The sequence below is a fragment of the Salmo salar genome, chromosome 10, assembly GCF_965601325.2.
Source record: "Salmo salar chromosome 10, fSalSal1, whole genome shotgun sequence".
NCBI lineage: Eukaryota > Metazoa > Chordata > Actinopteri > Salmoniformes > Salmonidae > Salmo > Salmo salar.
In genome coordinates, this window is record NC_138300.1 from 77,732,450 (window position 1) to 77,757,234 (window position 24,785).

The 24,785-nt window shown below is 41.5% G+C and overlaps 1 protein-coding gene across 1 annotated transcript in view; it reads right to left on the reverse strand.

The window, feature by feature from the left end:
* Window positions 1-1,378: 1,378 nt before the first annotated feature.
* The window catches only part of LOC106561040 (plasma membrane calcium-transporting ATPase 1), a 29,415-nt gene continuing 6,008 nt past the window's right edge, over window positions 1,379-24,785 (reverse strand). The window contains exons 3-21 of the mRNA XM_014124610.3: window positions 21,536-21,733; window positions 20,561-20,818; window positions 20,221-20,346; window positions 18,900-19,136; window positions 15,171-15,197; window positions 11,141-11,287; window positions 10,790-11,004; window positions 10,435-10,677; window positions 9,895-10,136; window positions 9,549-9,786; window positions 9,161-9,340; window positions 8,981-9,068; window positions 8,770-8,876; window positions 8,443-8,634; window positions 8,044-8,257; window positions 4,827-5,038; window positions 4,617-4,724; window positions 4,299-4,487; window positions 1,379-4,146 (exon numbers count right to left, since the gene is read on the reverse strand). Of these exons, the coding sequence (XP_013980085.1) occupies window positions 3,775-4,146; window positions 4,299-4,487; window positions 4,617-4,724; window positions 4,827-5,038; window positions 8,044-8,257; window positions 8,443-8,634; window positions 8,770-8,876; window positions 8,981-9,068; window positions 9,161-9,340; window positions 9,549-9,786; window positions 9,895-10,136; window positions 10,435-10,677; window positions 10,790-11,004; window positions 11,141-11,287; window positions 15,171-15,197; window positions 18,900-19,136; window positions 20,221-20,346; window positions 20,561-20,818; window positions 21,536-21,733 (3,593 nt within the window). The 3' untranslated portion in view covers window positions 1,379-3,774. The remainder of the gene's footprint in view (window positions 4,147-4,298; window positions 4,488-4,616; window positions 4,725-4,826; window positions 5,039-8,043; window positions 8,258-8,442; window positions 8,635-8,769; window positions 8,877-8,980; window positions 9,069-9,160; window positions 9,341-9,548; window positions 9,787-9,894; window positions 10,137-10,434; window positions 10,678-10,789; window positions 11,005-11,140; window positions 11,288-15,170; window positions 15,198-18,899; window positions 19,137-20,220; window positions 20,347-20,560; window positions 20,819-21,535; window positions 21,734-24,785) is intronic.

Genomic DNA, 24,785 nt, shown 5'->3' on the forward strand with positions numbered 1-24,785 from the left:
TTATGGTAGAGTGGCCAGACGGAAGCCACTCCTCATTTAAAAGGCACATGACAGCCTGCTTGGAGTTTGCCAAAAGGCACCTAAAGGACTCTCACACCATGAGAAACAAGATTCTCTGGTCTGATGAAACCAAGATTGAACTCTTTGGCCTGAATGCCAAGCGTCACACCTAGAGGAAACCTGGCAGGGACTGGGAGACAAGTCAGGATTGAGGGAAAGATGAAAGGGGCAAAGTACAGAGAGATCCTTGATGAAAACCTGCTCCAGAGTGCTCAGGACCTCAGACTGGGGCAAAGGTTCACCTTCCAACAGGAGAACGACCCTAAGCACACAGCCAAGGCAACGCAGGAGTGGCTTCAGGACAAGTCTCTGAATGTCCTTGAGTGGCCCAGCCAGAGCCCGGACTTGAACTCGATCGAACATCTCTGGAGAGACCTGAAAACAGCTCTGCAGAGATGCTCCCCATCCAACCTGACAGAGCTTGAATGGATCTGCAGAGAAGAATGGAAGAATCTCCCCAAATACAGGTGTGCCAAGCTTGTAACGTCAGAAGAAGACTTGAGGCTGTAATCGCTAGGTACTTCAAGGTACTTCAACAAAGTACTGCGTAAATGGTCAGAATACTTATGTAAATGTTATATATTCATATTTTTAATTTTTATACATTTGCAAAAAATTCTAAAAACCTGTTTTTATTTTTTTTCATTATGGGGTAATGTGTATAGATTGATGAGAAGAAAATAAGATTAAATCCATTTTAGAATAAGGCTATAATGTAACAAAATGCGTAAAAAGTCGAGGTCTGAATACTTTTCGAATGCACTGTATTTGATACCATTCCACTTATTCCACTCCAGCCATTACCACAAGCCAGTCTTCCCCAATTTAGGTGCCATCAATCACCTGTTCCAGTAACTGCCAATCATCCCTTGAGCAAGGCACTTAACATGCTCCAGGGGCGCTGCTCTGACCGTGCTGCTCCAGCCTGTTGTGTATAGCTGTGTGGTACTGTGACACCAAAAATAAACAAATGTATTTTGTATGTGTATATGGACCAATAAAGATTCCATTGTATTATAAGGGATTTGGATTTACAGCATTCAACTTTATTTAGACTACATTTTAAAAAAATGATATTTTTGTACTTTTACTCATGGGTTTTTCAATAATGCGGTATTGTAATGCTAGCATTGCAAACAACTGGGAGGACCACATACTAGTAGGCATACATGTGGTGTGTTTTTTTTTCAGCAACATGTCTTTCTGCACCTACATTTCTTATGACACTGATGACCAAATTCAATAGCATTTTTCAATTCATTGAATATGTTGCAACAATGACTGACTGTTGAGAAAATAGAGAACAGATTCAATACCATTTGTAGGTAAGCTAAATATGAATCCTTTATTTTCAAAAACCATACACAGTACTCAATAAGTTTCAAAAAGAAATATCAACCACAAGAACCATTTACACTGCTCAAAATAAACAGTCATTAAGTACTTTTTTTTAACCAAATATTTAGATATAAAAATGTATAATCCATAAAGAGATTGATAAACATTCATTCTCAATTGTGGAATGAACCTACAGAGAAACACAAAAGTGACCCACAGAAACTTTCTCCCATTTTTACCACCTAAGTACTTTCTTTGGATTTATACCTATCTTTTGATGCAGTTTGTAATTGCAACACAGGGAAGAAATCCAAAATAAATATGTCGTCAAATTAACTGCGACCCTGACATGGATTCCAGAAACATAAAATTGGTCCTGTACTGTGAAAAGTTGCGTAAAAAAAGTGTAATGAAGTTAATAATTTTCAGACCATAATGTAACAAAACTATTTTTTGAAATACAGTTCTCCACTGCCCAGGACCTCTTTTTTTGTTCTAGCATTCCTGGTTTTTAGGTTTCTGCCTTTTATTTTTTATAGCACTTGGTAAACATGTAGGCTATTTCCAATGACTCTGTGAGGGTATTTTGACTTTAGGCTAGCAAAATGTTTTGAATAATTTTCAATCCTCTCCCAACTGATGATACCTTGACTTTTGTGACAGATGAAAGCTACGCTATATTTTACAAAATGTAAGTCTCCCTAAAAGAGGTTTAGTGCAATAAAGTACTCTGAGCTGAGAGTCGAAAGTCTTTTGTGTCTTGAGTATTTTCTGTTTCCTGGAGGGTATTTCACAAAGCAGTTTCAATATGTTAGTCAGCTAAAAAATATAACATTCTCCCAGGTCACGAGAGAGATCAAAATTATATGAGTATCACTTAATCAACTCATACTGTACATTAATGATATGGAGAATCAAGTTATTTCAGTTAGATGGATGAAACCATTGATCCTATTTTGTGAAATACCACTCAGGTCCTTAAAACCATTCAATACATTTAATTCCTTTGAATTAGGTTATCTTTGATCAAACAACAACTTTCTCTTGATTTCAAAATCCTAAAAGTAACAATCTACTCGCTGTACAAAATGTTCTCTACAGAAAAATCTGAAACAGTAACTGGTTTATCCTTATCCTTGATCCATAATGAGCCTTTCAATGGATCAGTGGTCAGTGCTTATGATCAGTGGTCTAGATTGAAAGCACTAGGGACACAAATAGGAGCTCCACCACTTTCCAGTAATCATGAAATTGAGTTTTGGAATGATTTGGGAACAAAGTTAAAGAGATTCTCCGGTACTTTTGTATACTTTTTAACCAGTAGTTTTGAAAGTAGCAGCACTCACGAGCCAAAAGTGGTCCCTGAAGATTGCTTACTACGTCACATATGTGCGGAAATGTGCACCATGTCATTGCTATCTCTCTCTCTCTCTCTGCTGTGTCCACTGAGCCGTTGGGCCTGCCCTGCAACTTCATTAGATAACACTGGGCAGGCCTCCTGCTAGCTGTCACTCAAATGCTGAAGCTCATTGGCTAGAACTTGAATTGCTATGGGGGTGACCCACGTGGGGGGAAATGTAGGGAAAATTGCGCTGCAAAGCTTCAAGAAAACAATCACTTTCAAAATAAGGATTTCTTGGCTAATTGAGATAAGACAGTAATTATGCGCATAGATTATGCAGGTAGGTACTACATATTGACACATCCAGCCCAAAGCTGGAGGTTTAAAAAACAATTTCTTAGTCGCCAAAGTACCGGAGCATGTCTTTTAATATTTACAGTGTGGAAGTGTGAACATGGATATTTGAGGACATCCACTTATCTCAATGTCTTCTTATAAACATTTAAAACCAATTTCTTCTTACTTCGCTAGATATTTCTATGTACCTAGGAAAAAACACACCAAATAGAACCTGCAGGCATATTAGTTCAGTTTCAACAGAAACCTTGCTTTTCTCCTAAAAGACAGCAATATCTAAAATACATTATTTCTTTTTTCATTTCGCAGTATGCAGCCCCACTTTGTACATATTATAACGTTGGTTTTTCACGGACAATCAAAGTTTCACAAACGTGTAAACAGGGTTGCTTTCACAACATGAATGAAATCATAAAAATATTAATAGCCAATGCATGAATTCTTCAGAAGTACTGCTGATGTACAGCAATGCATACCAGTCTCCCTGTTCATTTAATTATGAAAAAAATGGTCTATAATTCTTCCACGCAAAATGTGCACCTCTCCTCGATACAAGACCCAAAAATGTTTTAGGAACCAAACATATAAGTAAAAACAGAAACCCATGAGGCTTCCAGAAGCCCTCTCTCCCCAAATGGGCTGAGGTGAGGGGGTAATTACTGGTATTAGGGCCCAGCTCAGAGGGAAGTCTCCAGGCTGTGCAGCGGGCTCCCAGGGCGCGGCGGCAGCACAGCACTCTGGGGGATACCGCCAGTCTTTGTGCTCTCTTTGTAGAAGGGGATGATCCTGTCCACAGCATTATTGTTCTGGTTGGGCGTGGACGGAAGGGTGGCCAACATGGAGGGTGGGGGCAGGGTCTGTGCAGCGTTGCGCTTGGTGGGAGCATCGTCCTCCCCCTCTGTGTCGTCGATGAGGGGGATCTGCGGCTCCGAGTCTTCTATCCGGAACTCCGGGGTGGTCATGAAGTTGTGGATTGAGTTGCGGGACTCAGGGGTCTCCAGGCCTTCGTAGGGGGACAAAGTGTCTTGGAAGGCATTCACTACGCGGATCTGGATGGTTTGGGGAGGAAGACACAGTCAACATTTTAGTATTGAGTCCCCATCGAAAGTTAAAGCACAATCCTGAGTTTGTATCCTTGGTTTGGTTTAAAGCTGAGGGATGATTGTGAGCTGAGATGTAATTATGAGTTGATCAAACAAACCTGAGTCTGGATCCTGCCTAGGCCTCTGCACCAGAGCACCTGCCCCCTTCTCATCTCCATCTCACCGTGGTCGATCTCATCCAGGTCCTCCATCTCCTCCATCTCATCCTCAGGGATCTCCTCCTGCTGCGTGCCATGACCTGCAGACTTCAGGAACTTCAGCTGGCTGGTGGGGACAGTGGTAACCACCTAGAAATGAACAGACAGGAACTCAAATGTTGTCACTAATTTGTGACAAAACATTTGTGACAAAACTTCATAACAGCCAAGTAGATCATAGGGACTTTGGAAGACATTAGAAACCTGTGAGAATCTCACCTGGCCCCACAGTAGACATCCAAAGCCCAAGAACACACACCAGAGCCACTGGTCGATGCTGAGGCCCACACAGCTGAAAGGTTTCCCTCCAAACTGAACAATTACAATCTGGACAACAAAACACAGGGTGATTAGAGAGCAATGTTATTTTTTGTCCGATATGAAATCTCCTCTGTGTGAATATCCTGTATGGATCTGAAGGCTGCTCACCTGGATAATGAACGTTCCGAACACAATGGAGCAGAAGATCATGTTTTTGAAAATGCCGTCAAAGACGTTACGCTCGCCGTGGATCTTGCGAGCGTTGATTTCGTTGAAGAGCTGCATCATGACGAAGGTGTTGAAAACAATGGTGTAATGTTCCGAGGGAGGGGCATGGAGAGGCGCATACCTCCCGCTGTCAATGTCGAAAATCTGCTCCCCTGTGATGGCAACATACAGGTACATAATAACAAGGCCCACTGGAGACAAGCAATACGGATCAAGTCATTTATTAGATCAATAGATTTGCTTTCATATCTTCATTAAGAACAAAGTTAGATGTCCAATTGGCACGACTACCTAATTTGAACCCAGGCGGTACTCACCGGTAGGGTTGCAAAGCTACTGATAATTTACCAAAGTTACGGGAATCTTTGGCAATCTATGGCAATCTATGGTAATTCATACTTGAATAACTTGAATTTAAAAAAATTATTCATATATATAGTATACACTTTTTATATCAAAGGGCAGTGGCGAAAAAAGTACTCAATTGTCATACTGTAAAAGTAAAGATAATAAAAGTGAAAGTCACCCAGTAAAATACTACTTGAGTAAAAGTCTAAAAGTATTTGGTTTTAAATATACTTCGGTATCAAAAGTAAATGGAATTGCTAAAATGTACTTCAGTGTTAAAAGTAGAAGTATAAATAATTTCAACTTCCTTATAAACTCAGCAAAAAAAGAAACGTCCTCTCACTGTCAACTAAGTTTATTTTCAGCAAACTTACATGTGTAAATATTTGTATGATCATAACAAGATTCAACAACTGAGACATAAACTGAACAAGTTCCTCAGACATGTGACTAACAGAAATGGAATAATGTGTCCCTGAACAAAGGGGGGGGGGGGGGGGGTCAAAATCAAAAGTAACAGTCAGTATCTGGTGTGGCCAACAGCTGCATTAAGTTCTGCAGTGCATCTCCTCCTCATGGACTGCAGCAGATTTGCCAGTTCTTGCTGTGAGATGTTACCCCACTCTTCCACCAAGGCACCTGCAAGTTCCCGGACATTTCTTGGGGGAATGGCCCTAGCCCTCACCCTCCGATCCAACAGGTCCCAGACGTGCTCAATGGGATTGAGATCTGGGCTCTTCGCTGGCCATGGCAGAACACTGACATTCCTGTCTTGCAGGAAATCACACACAGAACGAGCAGTATGGCTGGTGGCATTGTCATGCTGGAGGGTCATGTCAGGATGCACCTGCAGGAAGGGTACGACATGAGGGAGGAGGATGTCTTCGCTGTAACGTACAGCATTGAGATTGCCTGCAATGACAACAAGCTCAGTCCGATGATGCTGTGGCACACCACCCCAGACCATGATGGACACTCCACCTCCAAATCGATCCCGCTCCAGAGTACAGGCCTCGGTGTAACGCTCATTCCTTTGACGATAAACGCGAATCCGACCATCACCCCTGGTGAGACAAAACTGCGACTCGTCAGTGAAGAGCACTTATTGCCAGTCCTGTCTGGTCCAGCGACTGTGGGTTTGTGCCCATAGGCGACATTGTTGCCGGTGATGTCTGGTGAGGACCTGCCTTACAACAGGCCTACAAGCCCTCGGTCCATCCTCTCTCAGCCTATTGCGGACAGTCTGAGCACTGATCGAGGGATTGTTCCTGGTGTAACTCGGGCAGTTGTTGTTGCCATCCTGTACCTGTCCCACAGGTGTGATGTTCGGATATACCTATCCTGTGCAGGCGTTGTTACACATGGTCTGCCACTGCAAGGACGATCAGCTGTCCGTCCTGTCTCCCTGTAGCGCTGCCTTAGGCGTCTCAAGGTACGGACATTGCAATTTATTGCCCTGGCCACATCTGCAGTCCTCATGCCTCCTGCAGCATGCCTAAGGCACATTCACGCAGATGAGCAGGGACCCTGGGCATCTTTCTTTTGGTGTTTTTCCGAGTCAGTAGAAAGGCCTCTTTAGTGTTCTAAGTTTTCATAACTGTGACCTAAATTGCCTACCGTAAGCTGTTAGTGTCTTAACGACGGTTCCACAGGTTCATGTTCATTAATGTTTATTGTTCGTTGAACAAGCATGGGAAACAGTGTTCAAACACTACAATGAAGATCTGTGAAGTTATTTGGATTTTACCTAATTATCTTTGAAAGACAGGTTCCTGAAAAAGGGACACTTCTTTTTTTGCTGAGCTTATTAAGCAAACCAGACAGCACAATATTTTTTTAAATGTTTTAACGGATAGCCAAACACACTCAAACACAGAATTTACAAACAAAGCATTTGTGTTTAGTGAGTCCGCCAGATTTAATTAAGTACTTTACACCACTGTCTAGGGATGGTTCGAAATATAGAGAAAGGTTACCTGGAGGAAAATGGGGGAGGGTCATGCTTTTTGAATTTCAATCAAGGAGAGGGTTTTGTCTTTTTTTTCTAGTCCAGGGGAGGGTCATGTAATTTGTCATTGATGAAATCTCGATATTTGTCATTGTTTAAGTTGTTTATCTTTGTGTGCCTGATGCTGACCCTTATCTCTGATTCTCCGCTGGGCGGGCAATATCAATAGGCTATAGGCTACGAAGTGCATCCTCTGAGAGGCACAGAGCAAAGTTATATTTCTAAGATAGCTGCTGGGATTACACCCATTACAACCTGAGCCCCGGCCTCCTCTGCTCTTGCTGATCAAACACGTTTTTGTGTGCTGCCTAACCAATGGCTGTGCTGTGTAGGCCTAAAGTGGCAGTTCAGGAGGAGAGTCAAAGGCTTCTTCCGAATATTTTATTTATATATTAGGCCTAGTCCAAAAAATCTTGCTCCCGGACTAGCCTATAGCCCAGGCCTTTCCAACCCTGTTCTTGGAGAGCCACTCTTCTGTAGGTTTTCACTCCAACCCCAGCTGTAACTAACCTGATTCACCTTATCAACCAGCTAATTATTAGAATCAGGTGATTACGGTTTGAGTGAAAACCTACAGGACGGTAGCTCTCCAGGAACAGGCTTGCTGAAACCTTCATTTTAAACACCAATTGTATTCACTATTTATTCTTAGGATAATGTTTTAATTCATTTTATTATTTTATATATTAGGCCACAAATAGTGCCAGACATAATTACAGACTCCTGTGATAATCTGAATTACCCAAAAGGGACACTTTCAAAGTTTGCAGTAATATACCCTCCCTTTGCAACACTGCTCACCGGTGAAGAGCAGGGTGAAGATAACAGTGAGCTGGTAGACAGCATGGCCCAGGATATTCTTCATCATGGTGCGGGAGATGAGGGGCTTGTTGCGGCCATACGGTTTCCTCAGCAGCAGAGACTCGGTGGGTGGCTCAGTGGCCAGGGCCAGGGAGGCAAAGGTGTCCATGATCAGGTTCACCCACAGCATCTGGACAGCTTTGAGAGGAGAATCCTGGGGGGAGATGTAGTTTGGGTTATGTATAGATCCCCAGTTTTCAAAGACCGTTGTAACTTGTAGAGTTGAAAAGAAAAACTCCCTATAGTGAGTCAGCCGCTCTCTAGTTGACCAATGCATCCCCTTTTCAAGCAGAAAGACAATATGGGAAGGATGGACATGACGGCAATACAGTGTCTTACCTGTGTGATGCATGCTCCGGTGAAGGCCACGATGACAGCCACCACGTTGACTGTCAACTGGAACTGGAGGAACTTGGAGATGCTGTCGTAGACGTTCCGCCCCCACATCACCGCCTTGACGATGCTGCTGAAGTTGTCGTCTGTCAGGATGATGTCTGAGGCCTCTTTGGCTACGTCCGTGCCCGCAATGCCCTGTGGGCACAGCATGTCACAGTGCATTAGTCACAGGATCAAAAGTACCCATCTGTTCAAATCAGAGGGACAACATACTCATCATATTGATGGGATATAACATACGCCAGATCTTGAAGTATAAAAATACCATACCATGGCAAATCCAACATCCGCTTTCTTCAAGGCAGGGCCGTCATTAGTGCCATCTCCTGTTACAGCAACAACTTGTCTTGGTTCTAGTACAGTGCTATCCATTATACCTGTGAACAGAGGCAAGCATCATCTCTTTAGATAATAATAATAATATGTAAGACCCAAAAAATTTATCTGTAGTGATAAATGAAAAATTACCCCCCAAACATACCTTTTACTAAAGTATGTTTGTCAGTGGGTGAGGATCTTGCAAGCACACGGAGTTTAGGCCAAATCTTATCAATGCGTTCTTGCTCAATCTGGAAGTAGATTGTTTCTTGGGTCACTCTATCATCACCATTTTTTTTCACAGAAACAGATTCATTTTGTGAGAGAAAGAGAGGAATATTACCTCTCCCAGTGGGTTTCTTATCCGTCGGTTGAACTCTTTGCCGTCTATACAGAGGAAGTCATCTCCGGGGTGCACTATGCCACACTTACTGGCAATGGCGCGAGCCGTGTTGATGTTGTCCCCTGTGACCATGCGCACCGTGATGCCAGCGCGCTGACACCTCTTAATGGCGTCAGGAACCTAGGGTGGAAAAAAATACTTTATTTTTCAGATTATGGAAAAATAAGACACACTCACAAGACACACTCACAAAGACCTGCTCTCCCCTTCAGGGGGATTATACATGTACATTGCTGAGGGTTGTACCACCACAAACATCTACCTCCTTGAATTAATTGGACCTTTGCAACAAGGACTTTGATTGGGCATATCCCGCTTGTCCTTTTACCTCTGGTCGTACAGGGTCCTCAATGCCCACCACACACAAACAGGTGAGGCCGGTGAGGATGTCAGTTTCGTTTTCCCAGTCAGGCTCGCCGTCGACTGGGGGAAAGTCCCTGTAGGCCAGGCATATGGTTCTCAGGCCCTCGGAGGCCATGGGCTCGATCACATTCTTCACCACATCGTCTTTGTCCCTGGGCTTGAAGACCTTAGCCTCCCCGCTCGCTGTCATGATCTTACAACACCTGCGATGAGATAAAGAGGAAATCTATATTAGGTTTCGGACAAATAATACTGGGGAAGTTCATTGAGTTAATTTGCAGGAAAGCAAGAAACTGAAAGTGCCAGTCTACTTCTTTAGGAGGATCTCTGAGGCTCCTTTGCTGAACATGCGGTAACTCCCGTCAGCGTTCTTCAGCACTGTGCTCATGGACTTCCTGACTGAGTTGAAGGTGTAGACCTTGAAGAGCTTCTCCTCTGGGATCTCGTTGCGGATGGTCATATAGTCACGTCTCAGATCCAAGACAAAGCCCAGCAAGGCACATTCGGTCTTGTTGCCCACCTGGCGTGGCAGCCCGCCCTCCTTCTCAGGAGACTGAGACAAACCATTTACACATTAAGGTCAGTTCCAAACTTCAAATCAACTAACATAACTGATACTTTGTACGAAAATGTACCATTATATCAATGCATGATTTAAATGAAAGTCTGAGTTCTCAGATTTCAAGAGGATTTGGCCCTGGCTTGAAATCCCTGACCTGGTACTCAATGTATTTGCTCAGATGTCAATGAACGATTGCTATGAAAAGAGCTGAATTGCGCATCTCTTTGTGTTCTGTTTGACAGAGGTGAAAACCTCAACTCGGAGTCTCAAGTGAAGTATGTTCACTTACCATGATCTTGGATGTGTAAGCACAGTTGACTCCGATGCCCATAATGAGCAGGTCCAAGACATTTCCTGGGATGAGGTCAGACTCAGGAACCTTCCTGTAGTGCCTGTCTCCCAGATAAGCCTGGACCACGGTCATCCTGTTCATGGTTAATGTCCCCGTTTTGTCAGAGCAAATGGCTGTGGCGTTGCCCATGGTTTCACAGGCATCCAGGTGCCTCACAAGATTGTTGTCTTTCATCATTTTCTGAGGAAGATAGGAGGCTATGATTTGGGATCTGGCAATGCCTTTCTTAATTGCTCCTGTCTGTAATATATATACTATAGTAACATTGTAGTGACAAAGTAGTGATACCTACTTTGACAGAATACGCAAGTGAGATGGTGACGGCCAGGGGGAGACCTTCGGGTACGGCCACCACAAGCACAGTAACACCAATGATGAAGAACTTGACGCAGAACTGAATGTAGATGGGCGTGCAGTCCGCGATCCACGGTAGGCCCTGGATCCAGAAGGTGTCCACCATAAACAGAGTTATCAGGATGATGACTGTCAACCCTGACATGAACAGGCCTGGACAGAGGAAAGGATAGTAGTGTACTGTACACAATGAAATAATAAAATGTTTGCAATAATGACAAACTGGGACAAGCTGCTGCGGAAATCAAACACACTTTCAAAATTCAGAATTCCCTTGTGATGGTCTTACCTGCTTTGCCGATCTGCACCGCTAATTTGGTCAATTTCCCCTGGAGCACAGACTTCTCCTTCTTAGGGTGGGCTTTCTTCTTCTCCTCTCCTTCGTCGTCACTGTTGAGGGCCTGCATCTCCACGCCTGCACCATCCTGAGACTTACCTGAGGGAGAGGAGAGGATGGGTCCACAGACGTTAAGTTTAAATAGAGACATTTTAATAAAAATTGTTGATGCAGCCAATAAAAAAAGTATGAAATGGGAAAAATAGTCGAAGAATAGTACATTGGTGTGTAAAGGTTCATAGTGAGATGGCACTGCTACTGCTTGGAAACAGATAGGGGGTGCTATTCTATGTGATACACCGCACGACACTATGGTGTTTGGTTCAGAGTCCTTAATCCGAGTCTGGGGATTATTGCTCCTTCCTGGCTGAGATTCTTTACAAACAAATTCTTCCACCATCATCCCAAAACATGCCCACGTTCTGTAATAGTACAAACACACACGCACCAGAACCCTAAATACTCAAAACTTTGTAAGTGAAATAAAGGGACATTGTTCATCCAGGCAAATGTGTGAGTGAGTGTGTGTGTTGGTAAGTGTGTACAGTATGTGTGTCTGTAAGTGTGTACAGAATGTGTGTCTGTAAGTGTGTACAGTATGTGTGTCTGTAAGTGTGTACAGTATGTGTGCGTGTAAATGTGTACAGTATGTGTAAGTCTAAGTGTGTACAGTATGTGTGCATGTAAGTGTGTACAGTATGTGTGTCTGTAAGTGTGCTGATTCAAAAACAGTACATAAGGTTGTTAGCTAAGGGAAGAAAGGCACAGGGAAAAATCAGCTGCTGAGCTTAAGAGCTGTAATCTCCTTGGTCCTAATCACCATGAACGGAGTCAAGAGCACCTGCTGCTCGGGCCACAGGAACACACACATGACCATATGGCCTCAGGGACACACAGGGCTACACTCAGACTATACACACCTTATGCACAAACCGGAGCCCTATACTATGAATTTAGTTTGAGGTAACTTTGGTCAACTCTGAGTTCAACTTGGGATAACCAATACCACGAAAGTGGCTCACCTTTAAGCAAGGTCAATTTCTATGCCAACGAATCCTTCAGATCTAACCTGAGCCATATACTACAAATCTAGTTTGAGGATTTAGTGAGATACAGTGCCTTCAGAAAGTATTCACATCCCTTGACTTTTTCCACATTTTGTTGTGTTACAGCTTTTAAAATTGATTAAATGTAGATTTTTTTTCCACTGGCCTACACACAATACCTTATAATGTCAAAGTGGAATTATGTTTTTAGAAATATTTACCAATTAACTAAACATGAAAAGCTGAAATGTCTTGAGTCTATAAGTATTCATCCCCTTTGTTATGGCAAGCCGAAATAAGTTCAGGAGTAAAAATGTGCTTAACAAGTCACATAATAAGTTGCATGGACTCACTCTGTGTGCAACAATAGTGTTTAACATGATTTTTGAATGACTACCTCATTTCTGTACCCCCCACACACAAATATGTCTAAGGTCCCTAAGGCGAGCAGTGGACTTCAAACAGAGATTCATCCACAAAGACCAGGGAGGTTTTTCAATGCTTCATGAAGAAGCGCACCTATTGGTAGATTAAAAAAAAGAGAAACAAATTTGACATTTAATATCCTTTTGATCATGGTGAAGTTATTATTTACACTTTGGATGGTGTATCTATACACACAGTCACTACAAAGATACTGGCGTCTTTCCTAGGTCAGTTGCCGGAGACAGAGGAAACCACTCAGGGATTTCAGCCTTGGGGCCAATTGTGACTTTAAAAAGGTTGAATTACTGTGATAGGAGAAAACTGAGGATACATCAACAACATTGTAATGCTAAACAATACTAACCTAATTGACAGAGTGAAAAGAAGAAAGCCTGTAAAGAATACAAATATTTCAAAACATGCATCCTGTTTGCAAGGCACTAAAGTAATACTGCAAAAAATGTGGCAAAGGAATTACATTTTTGTCCTGTATACAAAGTATTGTGTTTGGTGCAAATCCAATAAAACACATTACTGAGTACCACTCTCCATATTTTCAAGCATAGTGGTGGCTGCATCCTGTTATGGGTATGCTTGTTAAGGACTGGAGAGTGTTTCAGGATAACATACTAACGGAATGGGGGCTAAGCACAGGCAAAATCCTAGGTTCAGTCTGCTTTGCACCAGACACTGGGAGATTATTTCACCTTTCAGCAGGACAATAACCTAAAACACAAGGGCAAATCTACGCTGGAGTTGCTTACCAAGAAGACAGTGAATGCTCCTGAGTTGCCGAGTTACAGTTTTGACTTAAATCTACTTGAAAATCTATGGCACGACCTGAAAATCGTTGTCTAACCACCAATTTGAAAGAGCTTGAAGAATTCTGAAAATAATAAATGGTCAAATGTTGCACAATCCAGGTGTGAAAAGCTCTTAGACACTTACCCAGAAAGACTCACAGCTGGTGCTTCTACAAAGTATTGACTCAGGGGTGTGGAAAATTATGTAAATTCGATTTATGTATTTCATTTTCAATAAGTTTGCTAAAATGTCTAAAAACATTTTTTCACTTTGTCATTATGGGCTAGTGTGTGAGCAAAAAAATATATTTAATACATTTTGAATTCAGGCTGTAACACAACAAATTGTGGAATAAGTCAAGGGGTATGAATACTTTGGTCAACTCTGAGTTCAATCATTTATAACCACACCAAAGCACACCTAAGAAGGCATTAACAATAAGTAATAAAATAAAGAAGGCACTTCTAAAAGTCTATTTCACATGATAGATAGCCTGCTGAATTTGCAAGATAACTTTTCCTTCATTTTGATTTCGGGAACAAATTAAAATATGGCACTGACCCACCCATGGATTGATGTTTCAGCATTGAATCAATGACGAGTACTTTGTTCGACTAGCCACATGCGGCATGCATGCGCGGTTACAGCTGTAGGATCTTAATTTGATCACTCTTTTTTGTTGCTGAGAATTTTCCTGCACAGCAGGAAATGCAAATGTGTATGAGGTTTAAAAAGGCATCTACATTTTTTAATTTTCACTTTGAAATTTCAGACTTGATTTGCCCTAACAAAAAACTTATCAACCCATAGAAACATTTCCATGAATTATAATCCACATAATAATTTACAATTCCTGTTGTTGCAGGTTTATTTTCCTCCTGTAGTAAACTGGCTCAAATTAAGATCCTACATCTGTACAAGCCTGCTAGAGTTAGTGTCTGACAGACAAGCAATGTACATCGTTGTAGTATGGATGAAGCCTGAGCTGGAGTGGGAAGCTAACTGAAGCTGGCTAGCTTTAGAAAATCTGAGTAGATCTAGCTTGCTTCGCAGTATAGCCCTCTGACCATACAGATTCTATATACTGTAAACACACACAAACTAAACTAGTAAGTACCCAATATAAACACAACATGGTCATGGAGTGCACACAAACTAAACTAGCAGTCTCAATATAGATATAACACACAATGAGTACAGTTACATGCACACAATAATGTGATTATTGTGGATAGTCCGATTAATAGTTCTATTACAACGTTTACATGCTTTGCAAAAATTCCGAGTTCCCTAATAATCCTGTTTACATGGACACAACTGAAATAAGGCTACCTGATGGCACTCTGATAAATGCATTTGATTCTGAGTTTGTAAATATAAAGCTTGTATGTGAAAACTACTTCTAAGACCATACATTCAGTACGTTCCGAGTTTGCTCCGAACTCACTTCACTCGCACTTTTTCAGATCAAATACACCGCTGGAACGGCAATTAAGCTGTTTTCATGTCATAATAATAATTTGAAAGATAACTCAGAAAACCAGGTGTTTTAATCGGCGTATACTTACTGCGATTTTGACCTTTGGCCGATTTAAGATAAGCAGAGTAATGTGTTTACATGACTATTGCATAATCTGCCTTCTGCCATAATCAGTTTAATATCAAATTATTACTGTGGATTTAAACACACTCATTGACAAACTTACCTTGCTTGTTTTTCTCATCTCTTTTATCTGTGGAAAAATAAATGACTGCAGTTAATAATTTGTCCATTTACACATCAGCAAAGCGCTTCTCACTTTTGCAGAGTGGCAAAACACTTTTAGTTCTAATATGTTCCCTTGGACGTGAGTTCCCTTGACGGCTAGCCCTTAGACACTGAATTGGAAACTAAGAAGTGTGAATGCTCTGACATGCATTTGTCTTAACTCCCTAATACAGTCCTCACTCACTCTGAGAATCCCTGATCAGTGATACTGGGACTACAAACGGAAATGAAACACTCCCCTGACACACTTAGCAGCTATGCACCAGGTTGGTTAATTCACAGGCGGTAACTTTTTTTTTGTTGCCTTGGTATGGCAGGAGAGGTAACGTCCATAGTCCAACTGACCCAACTGCAGTCAGTTAACTAACTGAGATGTTAACCAACTGTGTCTAAGTCAGCATCCTCTATAGCACTCTCACATGCTGTAATTAACCTGCACCAAGATTCAGCTACGGATACTCTGTCTGTGTATTGTGGTGTAAGGTGGGAACTTCCTCTATTTGGCCCAGCATCTGAGTGGGAATGTTGAATGTGCATGTCACTCTCACGCCACTGGCAGACACATCATATAAATCAAGATCGTTAAACAAAAAGCATCATTTGATTTTACTACTTTCATGAATTATTCTTTGACCCCTTTCAGTTAATACAGAGCTAATGTTGCAGTGTTTTCAAGCTATCACAGATTACAAAGGGAAACCCAGCCGCGAAATGCCCACTGATGCTAACCTAACAGACAAGCTAAATGCCTTCGATGCTTACTTCAAGGCAAGCAACACTGAACCAAGCAACACTCCTCCGTAGCACATCAACACCATCATCCCAGACACCCTGTACCCACTCCAAATTCCATACCACCCCAACAGATCCACAGATGATGCAATCTCTATTGCACTCCAACTGCCCTAGCCCACCTGGACAAAAGGAATACATATGTAAGAATGCTTTTCATTGAGTACAGCTCAGCAAGTTTGACAAACACCATCATCAAGTTTGCTGACGACATGACGATGGTATGACTGATCACTAACAACAATGAGGCAGCCTATAGGGGGGAGGTCAGTGTGCCAGGACAACAACCTCTCCCTTAACGTCAGCAAGACAAAGGAGCTGATCATGGACTACAGGAAACGGAGGGGTGAGCACGCCCCCTATCCACATCGATAGGGCTGTAGTGGAGTGGGTTGAGAGCTTCAAGTTCCTCAGTGTCCACACCACTAAGGAATTAACATGGTCCACACACACCCACATAGTTGTGAAGAAGTCTTCCCCCTCAGGACGCTGAAATGATTTGGCATGGGCCCAGAGATCCTCAAAGTTCTACAGCTGCACCATTGAGAGTATCTTGACTGGCTGCATCACTGCTTGGCATGGCAACTGCAAGGCACCCGACCGGAAGGCGCAACAGAGGGTGGTGAGCTCCCTGTCATACACGACCGCTATACCAGGCGGTGTCAGAGGAAGGCCCCAAAAAATGTCAAAGACTCCAGCCACCTGAGCTATAGACTGTTCTCTCTGCTACCGCATGGCAAGCGGTACCAGTGCACCAAGTCTGGAACCAACAGGACCCCGAACAGCTTCTACCCCCAAGCTATAAGACTGATAAACAAGACTGCTAAATAGCTAATGAAATGGCTACCCAGACTACCTGCATTGATCCTTTTTGCACATTTCAGTTAAACAACTGATTGACCAACATCGGTTATATTATTTGAATTCCATTTCCTTTATTTTATTTTCTTCTGTGAGCTCAATACGCAGTTTCTGTAGAGATAAATCGTTTTTGCGCAGTTAACGTGCTAATTAACTACAATGAGCACAATCCATTGCATTCGTACTTGTCCGGTCTGTGTGTTTCTTTATTACCTGCTAAGTTTGGTTAGTGTGGGGGCAGACATGGAGAGAGGGAGAGAAGAGCCAAAATAATGCGCGATCGAGAGGGATGGAGAGCAGTTCCATCACAAGGTATCTCTACCGGAAAATACATGATCTAAGTGATTGATATTTGGTATTCAGCATTCATAAAAGTATCCCTTATTTACTTTGAAGAACTACTAAAATAGTGATTTTGTCCAACAGCATAGGCAGCAGCTCAATGGAGATGAGATGTTGACTTGGAATGAAATAATAAAGTCACCAAATAAAACAAATATAATATACACAACAACTGAAATATTTTATTAAAGTAAAGTAATGTGAATAAATGAAGGTTAATAAGCAGTAATTGTCAGGCCCTGATCTGTTTCACCTGTCCAGGTGTCGCTCATCTTCCCCATTATCCCCTGGGTACCTATACCAGTGTTCTCTGTTTGTCTGTTGCCAGTTCATCTTGTTTGTCAAGTCAACCTTCGTTTTGTCTCAGCTCCTGGTTTTCCCCAGTCTCTCTTTTTCTCGCCCTCCTGGTTTTGACCATTGCCTGTCCTTACTCTGAGCCCACCTGCTTGACCACTCTGCCTGACCCTGAGTCTGCCTGCCGTCCTGTGCCTTTGCCCCTACTCTGGATTACCGACCTCTACCTGACCTGACCCTGCCTGCAGTCTGGTACCCTTGCCCCACTACTCTGGATTATCGACTTCTACCTGTCTTGACCTGTCGTTTGTCTGCCCCTGTTGCTGTAATAAACATTGTTACTTCAACACAGTCTGCATTTAGGTCTTACCTGAAACGTGATAGTAATGGGCAGTCACTACCAGCATGGGACTTTTATTAATTGTTTTATTCTGTGTTGTTACAGAATTCAACCCACATAATGCATAGTGCATTTACGGTTTAAAAAGAATATGGAAACCGAAATAGAAAACCGTGATTCAAAAAAAAAATATTGAACCGAAACGACCTCAAAAAGCACTAAGTGCTCAGCACTAGCTCTCTTGCACTGACTCTATGCACACACACACTTATTGTACACACTCACACATACTTACACTGACACCCCAACATACACACGCACACTATATACGCCCACACACACACATAACATGCGCACACATGCATACTTAAAACCACACAATAGCTGCTGCTATTGTCTATTATCTATGCTGTTGCCTAATCACTTTACCCCTACCTATATGTACATAGTTACCTCAATTACCTCGTACCCCGGCACATCGACTGGGTACTGGTACTCCCTGTATATAGCCATGTTATTTTCTACTCCCTATATATATATATATATATATATAGCCCTGTTATTTTCTACTCCCTGTATATAGCCATGTTATTTTTTACTCGTTATTGTTATTCGTTATTCCCTGTGTATTTTGTATCTTTAACTCTGCATTGTTGGAAAAGGACCCGTAAGTAAGCATTTCACTGTTAGTCTACACCTGTTGTTTACGAAAGCATGTGACAAATAACATTTTATTTTATTTTAATAACCTTGTCTGACACCTTCTATGGTGGCAAATAGCTTTATGTCATGCCACTGGCAAAATGTAACTTAATAGCATCTGTAGGCCCTATAGGATAGCATGATGGAATATCTCATAACACATATTGTTGGACAGGGTTTTTCAAAATAATTATATTCTACGTTTACTCCTATGATGGTGAGTCTCAACCAAAAGCAAGTAGGCCTATATTTCACAATTAATACAATAGAGATGAGGTTAGTTTTACAAATGTTGTGTAACAGATGACTATAAAAGTAGAATCCAGTTCCACATACTTTTCTTGTCCAGTTTGTCCTTCTTGTCCTTCTTTTCTTTCTTCTCTTTCTTTTCCCTCTCTTTCTCCTTCTTCTTCTCCTCCCTTTCCCTCTTTTTCCTTTCCTTCTCTGCTTTTTCCTCCTCATCGTCATCTTCGTCTTCACCGGCTCCGAGCAGGGTGAAAATTATGCCGGTCTGGGAGTTGACACCTACTGCAGTGATCAATATCTTCCCAGAACCCTCCATGACGTGGGTACCTGACAAAAGACAAACATGGACAGTCATTGAGAAATGGTCATAGGAACCCGACAAATAATATAATATCTCCAACTAAAATGGGATAGTAAAAGATGTTTCTTTCTTTTACAAGTAAGGCCATACAAATGCCTTTAAATGTTTAACGGAAAACATTTTTGTGAGGTGAGCAAGCGAATAAAATTTTATTAGATTTTTTTGAAAAGTGAAGAGGGGCATCCGTTAAATATTTAATTACATGTGTATGGCCTAACAGTATTTATGCAGGAATAGCAAGATCATACTGTTTCAAGTAGTTGTTAACTCCTAAGCGCTCTTATGAAGCTTGATAGACAGTAATAAGATGCCAGGCTAAACAACAAATGAAAACAACAATGGAAAAGCAAAGGGACCCAGTGGTGTAAAGTACTTCAATAGTACTTTAAAGTATTTTTACTTAAGTCGTTTTTGGGGGAATCTGTACTTTACTTCACTATTTATATATTTTTTAAATCTTTTACTTTTACTTCACAACATCCCTAAAGAAAAGAATGTACTCTTTACTCCATACATTTTCCCTGACACCCAAAAGTACATTTTGAATGCTTAGCAGGACAGGACAATTGTCCAATTCACGCACGTATCAAGAGAACATCTCTGGTCATCCGTATTGCCTCTGATCTGACGGACTCACTAAACACGAATGCTTTGTTTGTAAATTATGTCTGAGTTTTGGAGAGTGCCCCTGGCTATCAGTAATTTAAAAAACAAGAAAATTGTGCAGACTGGTTTGCTTAATATAAGGAATTTGAAATTATTCATACTTTTACTTTGATACTTAAGTATATTTTAGCAATTCAATTTAGTTTTGATACTTTACACTTTTACTCAAGTAGTATTTTACTTGAGTCATTTTCTATTAAGGTGTCTTTACTTTCACTCAAGTATGACAATTGGGTACCTTTTCCACCACTACCACCACCTTAATTCATAGCAGAAAGAACAAACGAAGCGATGCCTCTGGGCGATGCCCAGCTTGTTCCAAATTGGATCTGCATCTAGTCATCCGCCATATTATATGAAGAGAGGAAGGTTCATCATCATTACCTGACAGCAGCATTGGATCGTTGTCCAAAGTCTTCTTGACATGGTCAGATTCACCGGTGAGAGAGCTTTCATCGATTTTCAAATCATTTCCCTGGATCAACACACCATCAGCAGGAAGAAGGTCACCTGGGAAAAACGTATATACTATACATGAACATCAGACAGTCCAGCTGGGTGAGTTAGCTCATTTAACCCAGATTCAGACAGAGTAGTGGAAAAAGAAGGGTAAGGAAAGTTATATTAAAAGTAGGATGGACGATGCTCTTTGGTTTTAAGGCACACGTGCGTAAGTAAGCTCTCACGGACACACACACAGGTCACTTTTCCTTCAAGACCATACCGTATTTCACTTGTGCAACGTCGCCGACTACGATCTCAGCCACGTGGACCTGGATGACTTGGCCTCCTCGGACCACCGTAAACTTCTGCTCCTGTTCGATGCGGCTCTGTAGCCCGCGGAACTGCTTCTCTTTGCTCCAGTCATTGAACGCTGTCACCAGGACCACACAGACGACGGACAGGAGGATGGCTGCACCCTCAATCCAGCCGGCGTCTGCCTCCCCCTCGTCCTCCACCCCTCCCGCTGCCTTTCCACAATCTGAAAAGAGGGACAGTTGTCACTATCTGGACATGCTACAAAGAACAGAAGTACAATGCAATCCCTCCAGAATTGTGTTTTTAAGCCTAGGCCAAACCCTATATCGAGGACAAATAGCTAATTCATTCAGTTGGTAGCATGGCCATCTAGTGATTACCCAAAGGGACAGCTACAGTGAGTCCCACAGAAAGTAGCCTACAAAAGTAACCTACAATGATTATAAGACAGGAAGTATCACTGTCTTGATCGCAGGAAGTAAAACTGGCTACCCACTATGCATCTAAAGAGTCCTTTGAGGAATGGGATTATGGATTGATTGAAGTGTATCAAGAGTATCAGAGTAAATCCCTATATGATTATTCAATGGGCAGGATACTCACATTTTGTACCAATTGATATCTCTTTGTGCCAATAAAGTCAGAGACATGAGATCAAACAAAACTTTGTGAACATCCTCGAGAAGACGCAGCAAAATATCTGAAATTAGATCTAGGCTACTTGTTTTGGCCTCCAATGAATTCCAAAGTATCTGTCCAATAAACAATTACCAGAAAGTGCACAAACCAGACACATGGAAATTGTATGACTGCATACATGAAGTTTACAGGTGCAAAGTAGCAATAATCTGATAATTTGGTATTTGATTGAGTAAATATTCATTATCTGGTGATGAATCAATTAGAATACACAGCATTTCAAATAAGTGGAGATACTTACTTTCTCTTTCGGCATCTGGAGGTCTATAAAAAGAAAGGCCTAATGAAATGATGGCTGCCACTTCTAGGATGATTAATGTCACATCTTGCAATGCTTCCCACACTAATTGCAGAAATGTTTTTGGCTTTTTTGGAGGTATAACGTTTTGTCCAAACTCCTCTTTCCTTCTGGCAATGTCGTCGGCATGGCCTCCTAACCCTAGAGACAAAAGAGGGAGAGGAATAATGAACAACTGTAAGGCATTTGCATTGTCTACAATTCAAACATTAGCAAATACATGCACTACTTTCTCCTGGCTGAGCTCCCTTTTTGGAGCAATGTAGTGCGGACCTGTGTTTAGATTTCTTCTATGTTCACAGACTGAACAGCAGAAACAGAACCTGTCAAGAATGGTAAGCTTGGCTTGTTTCTGGAGGCTTTCGAACTTGAAGCTTTGAGGTGGCTCTGCATGGGGCTGTGTTCATGACAAAAGAGGTCCATGAATATAGCCCATGCAGCATTACCACAAGGGTCTTCTGCACAGGCATTCGATGTCAACAGCAGGGAATCAATGACTTTCAAATGCACAAGTCCTCCTCTTCCCTCAGACAACATACTCAACAGTCTGTTAAATAGCACGTGTCATAAGAAAACCACTCCAAACCACACCAAAACCTTTTTGTTGGACATGTATTCTCGCTGAAAGGATTTCATTGATGAATTCCTCACTGTGACACTGTTCTTTTCTTTACATTTAATCATTGACAAAGTTATAAATAACAAATACCTACATTTCCATTATGTGACTCAGCCTCTGCAGCTCTGATTCAGAAAGCAAACCAAATGAATCTCTGAGCTATATGGACAGGCAACCCGGCAAAAGACGTCACACAACGAACAATGTTTATTCCTCGTATATTCTCATTGGATCTAACAGAGATGACTAGTGGCTCTATGATCACAACAAATAAAAGAGACAAGAGAAGAAAGCCTTGCGCTAATGTGAGTTACACATGAACATAGAAGTTACAACTCTGCCCTGAGGGTGTATCCATTTAACGTACCTAAAAAGTAATGGTCAGAGCCACCAACGAGGTGTGTGAAACAGAGACGTTGCTCTCTGTTGTGGCGAACATCTGGATTTTTTAAAATCATGTGATGTAATGTTTAGCAGTTCAAAATGACAAGCATTGCTGTTTGCGGGCACAAAACGTCAATCAAGGAATGAAGAGTAACAAACCGGGAAAGTTCATCTAGTGAGGGGAGATGGTCTACAATTGATCATATGAGCTGCACAAAACAGGTCTGCACAAAACAATTAAAAGTAACTACCCTATTGGATACCATGAAATTGGGGAGAAAAAGGAGTATTCAGAAATATATATATATATATATATATTATATGTTGTTGTTTATGCTCCAGGAGACTAGTAGATGTAACTAAATTAGACTGAACTTTAATTGTAATCAAAGAGTAAGAATGCAGCTCTGTGAACTAATATCATGAGACATGACCTATCTTGCGTTCCCCCTGGAGAGCTGATGACTCCATTGTTATCACTGCAGTAGGGGTCAAATGGCTGCTTTTGTGACTCCATATAGCACAGCATTGGCCTTCTCTGACCTGAGTTGGGTTAGTATGCTTATTCCCTCTAAATCCCTGTAAGCAATGCTGCTTCTTCTGACGCTTAATGGTTAGATTCCAACTCAGGGGAAAAAACCCTGTGGTTATTCTTCACCCTATCACTGAATTACAGATTTCTTGACTTACCTTAGAGTCATTCTGACTATTTTGAGGAGGTGGACTTGTTGCTACGGCGTCTCAAGAAGGACAAACAGTTATATTGCCACTTTTTTCTAATTTTTGAAGCGAAGCTCTTTTAAGGGAGAATGCGAGGCACAGACGTTCACTTCGCCTAGCCGAGTTCTGCCAGGAGCAAACCGAACCTAGTATGCGGGTGCCTTTATACTAGCACCTGCCATTTGCATTTTATGTGCAAAATGTATGTGTGTGTCACATGGATTTGTAACTGTACTCATTTTCTTATACAGTCTTAAATTGGGAATCATGTATGCGGCAGGATTGGAAATGTTTTTTTGTAATCTGAGAATCCCATTCAAATCCCATTCCCTAAGAGTTCACCAAAAAGTCACCAAAGGGATTATGCAGAAGGACAATGGAGAAGCAGTACTGAAAGGCTCGTCACAATTTGGCCTGTGTACACTATGTGTGCTCTTGACTGACAAATTCAGGTATAGATTGGAGCAGAATAGGGCATCATCACAAGCATAGCCGTATCAAAATGGGAAAAGGTTCATGGCCAACATGTTAGCCAAACAACATCTAACATCACATCATTCCATCCACATAGGGATTTATAAAACGGCTTGGTCTGAGTAAAGCTGGTTCCTGTTTCTCCAACAGCCTACAACTGGCAAAAACATACATGAAAAATCCATTATAATTGCTAGTAAATGTGTATCAATGGATTTTTATGAATTATAAAAAAGCATTTTAGTTGTAATGCTTTTAAATGTTTACAAATTAATGTATTAATCGTATGTACAGTGCCAACAGAACATATTAACACCCCTTGACAGTCCCCACATTTTGTTGTGTTACAACCTGAATTTAAAATGGATGCATTTGAGATTTTTGGTCACTGGCCAACACACAATACCCCATAATGTCAAAGTGGAATTATGTTTTTTGAAATTGTACCGATTAACTAAAAGTGATAAGTATTTATCTCCTTTGTTAAGTTCAGGAGTAAAACTTAGCTAAATACGTCACATAATAAGTTGCATGGACTGTCTGCAATAATAGTGTTTAACATGATTTTTGAATGACTACTTCATCTCTGTACCCCACACATACAATTATCTGTAAGGTCCCTTAGGTCAATCATTGAATTTCAAACACAGATTCAACTTCAAAGACCAGGGAGGTTTTCAATGCCTCACAAAGAAGGGCACCTATTGGTAGGTGGGTAAAAAATAATCCCTTTGATCATGGTGAAGTTATTAATTACACTTTGGATGGTGTTGCAATATACCCAGTCACTACAAAGATACAGGCGTCCTTCCTAACTCAGTTGCCGGAAAGGAAGGAAACCGCTCAGGGATTTCACCATGAGGTCAATAGTGATTCTAAAACAATTTAATGGCTGTGAGAGGAGATACCTGATGATGGATCAACAACATTGTATTTGCTCCACAATACTAACTTAATTGACAGAGTGAAAAGAAGGAAGCTTGTGCAGAATAAAAT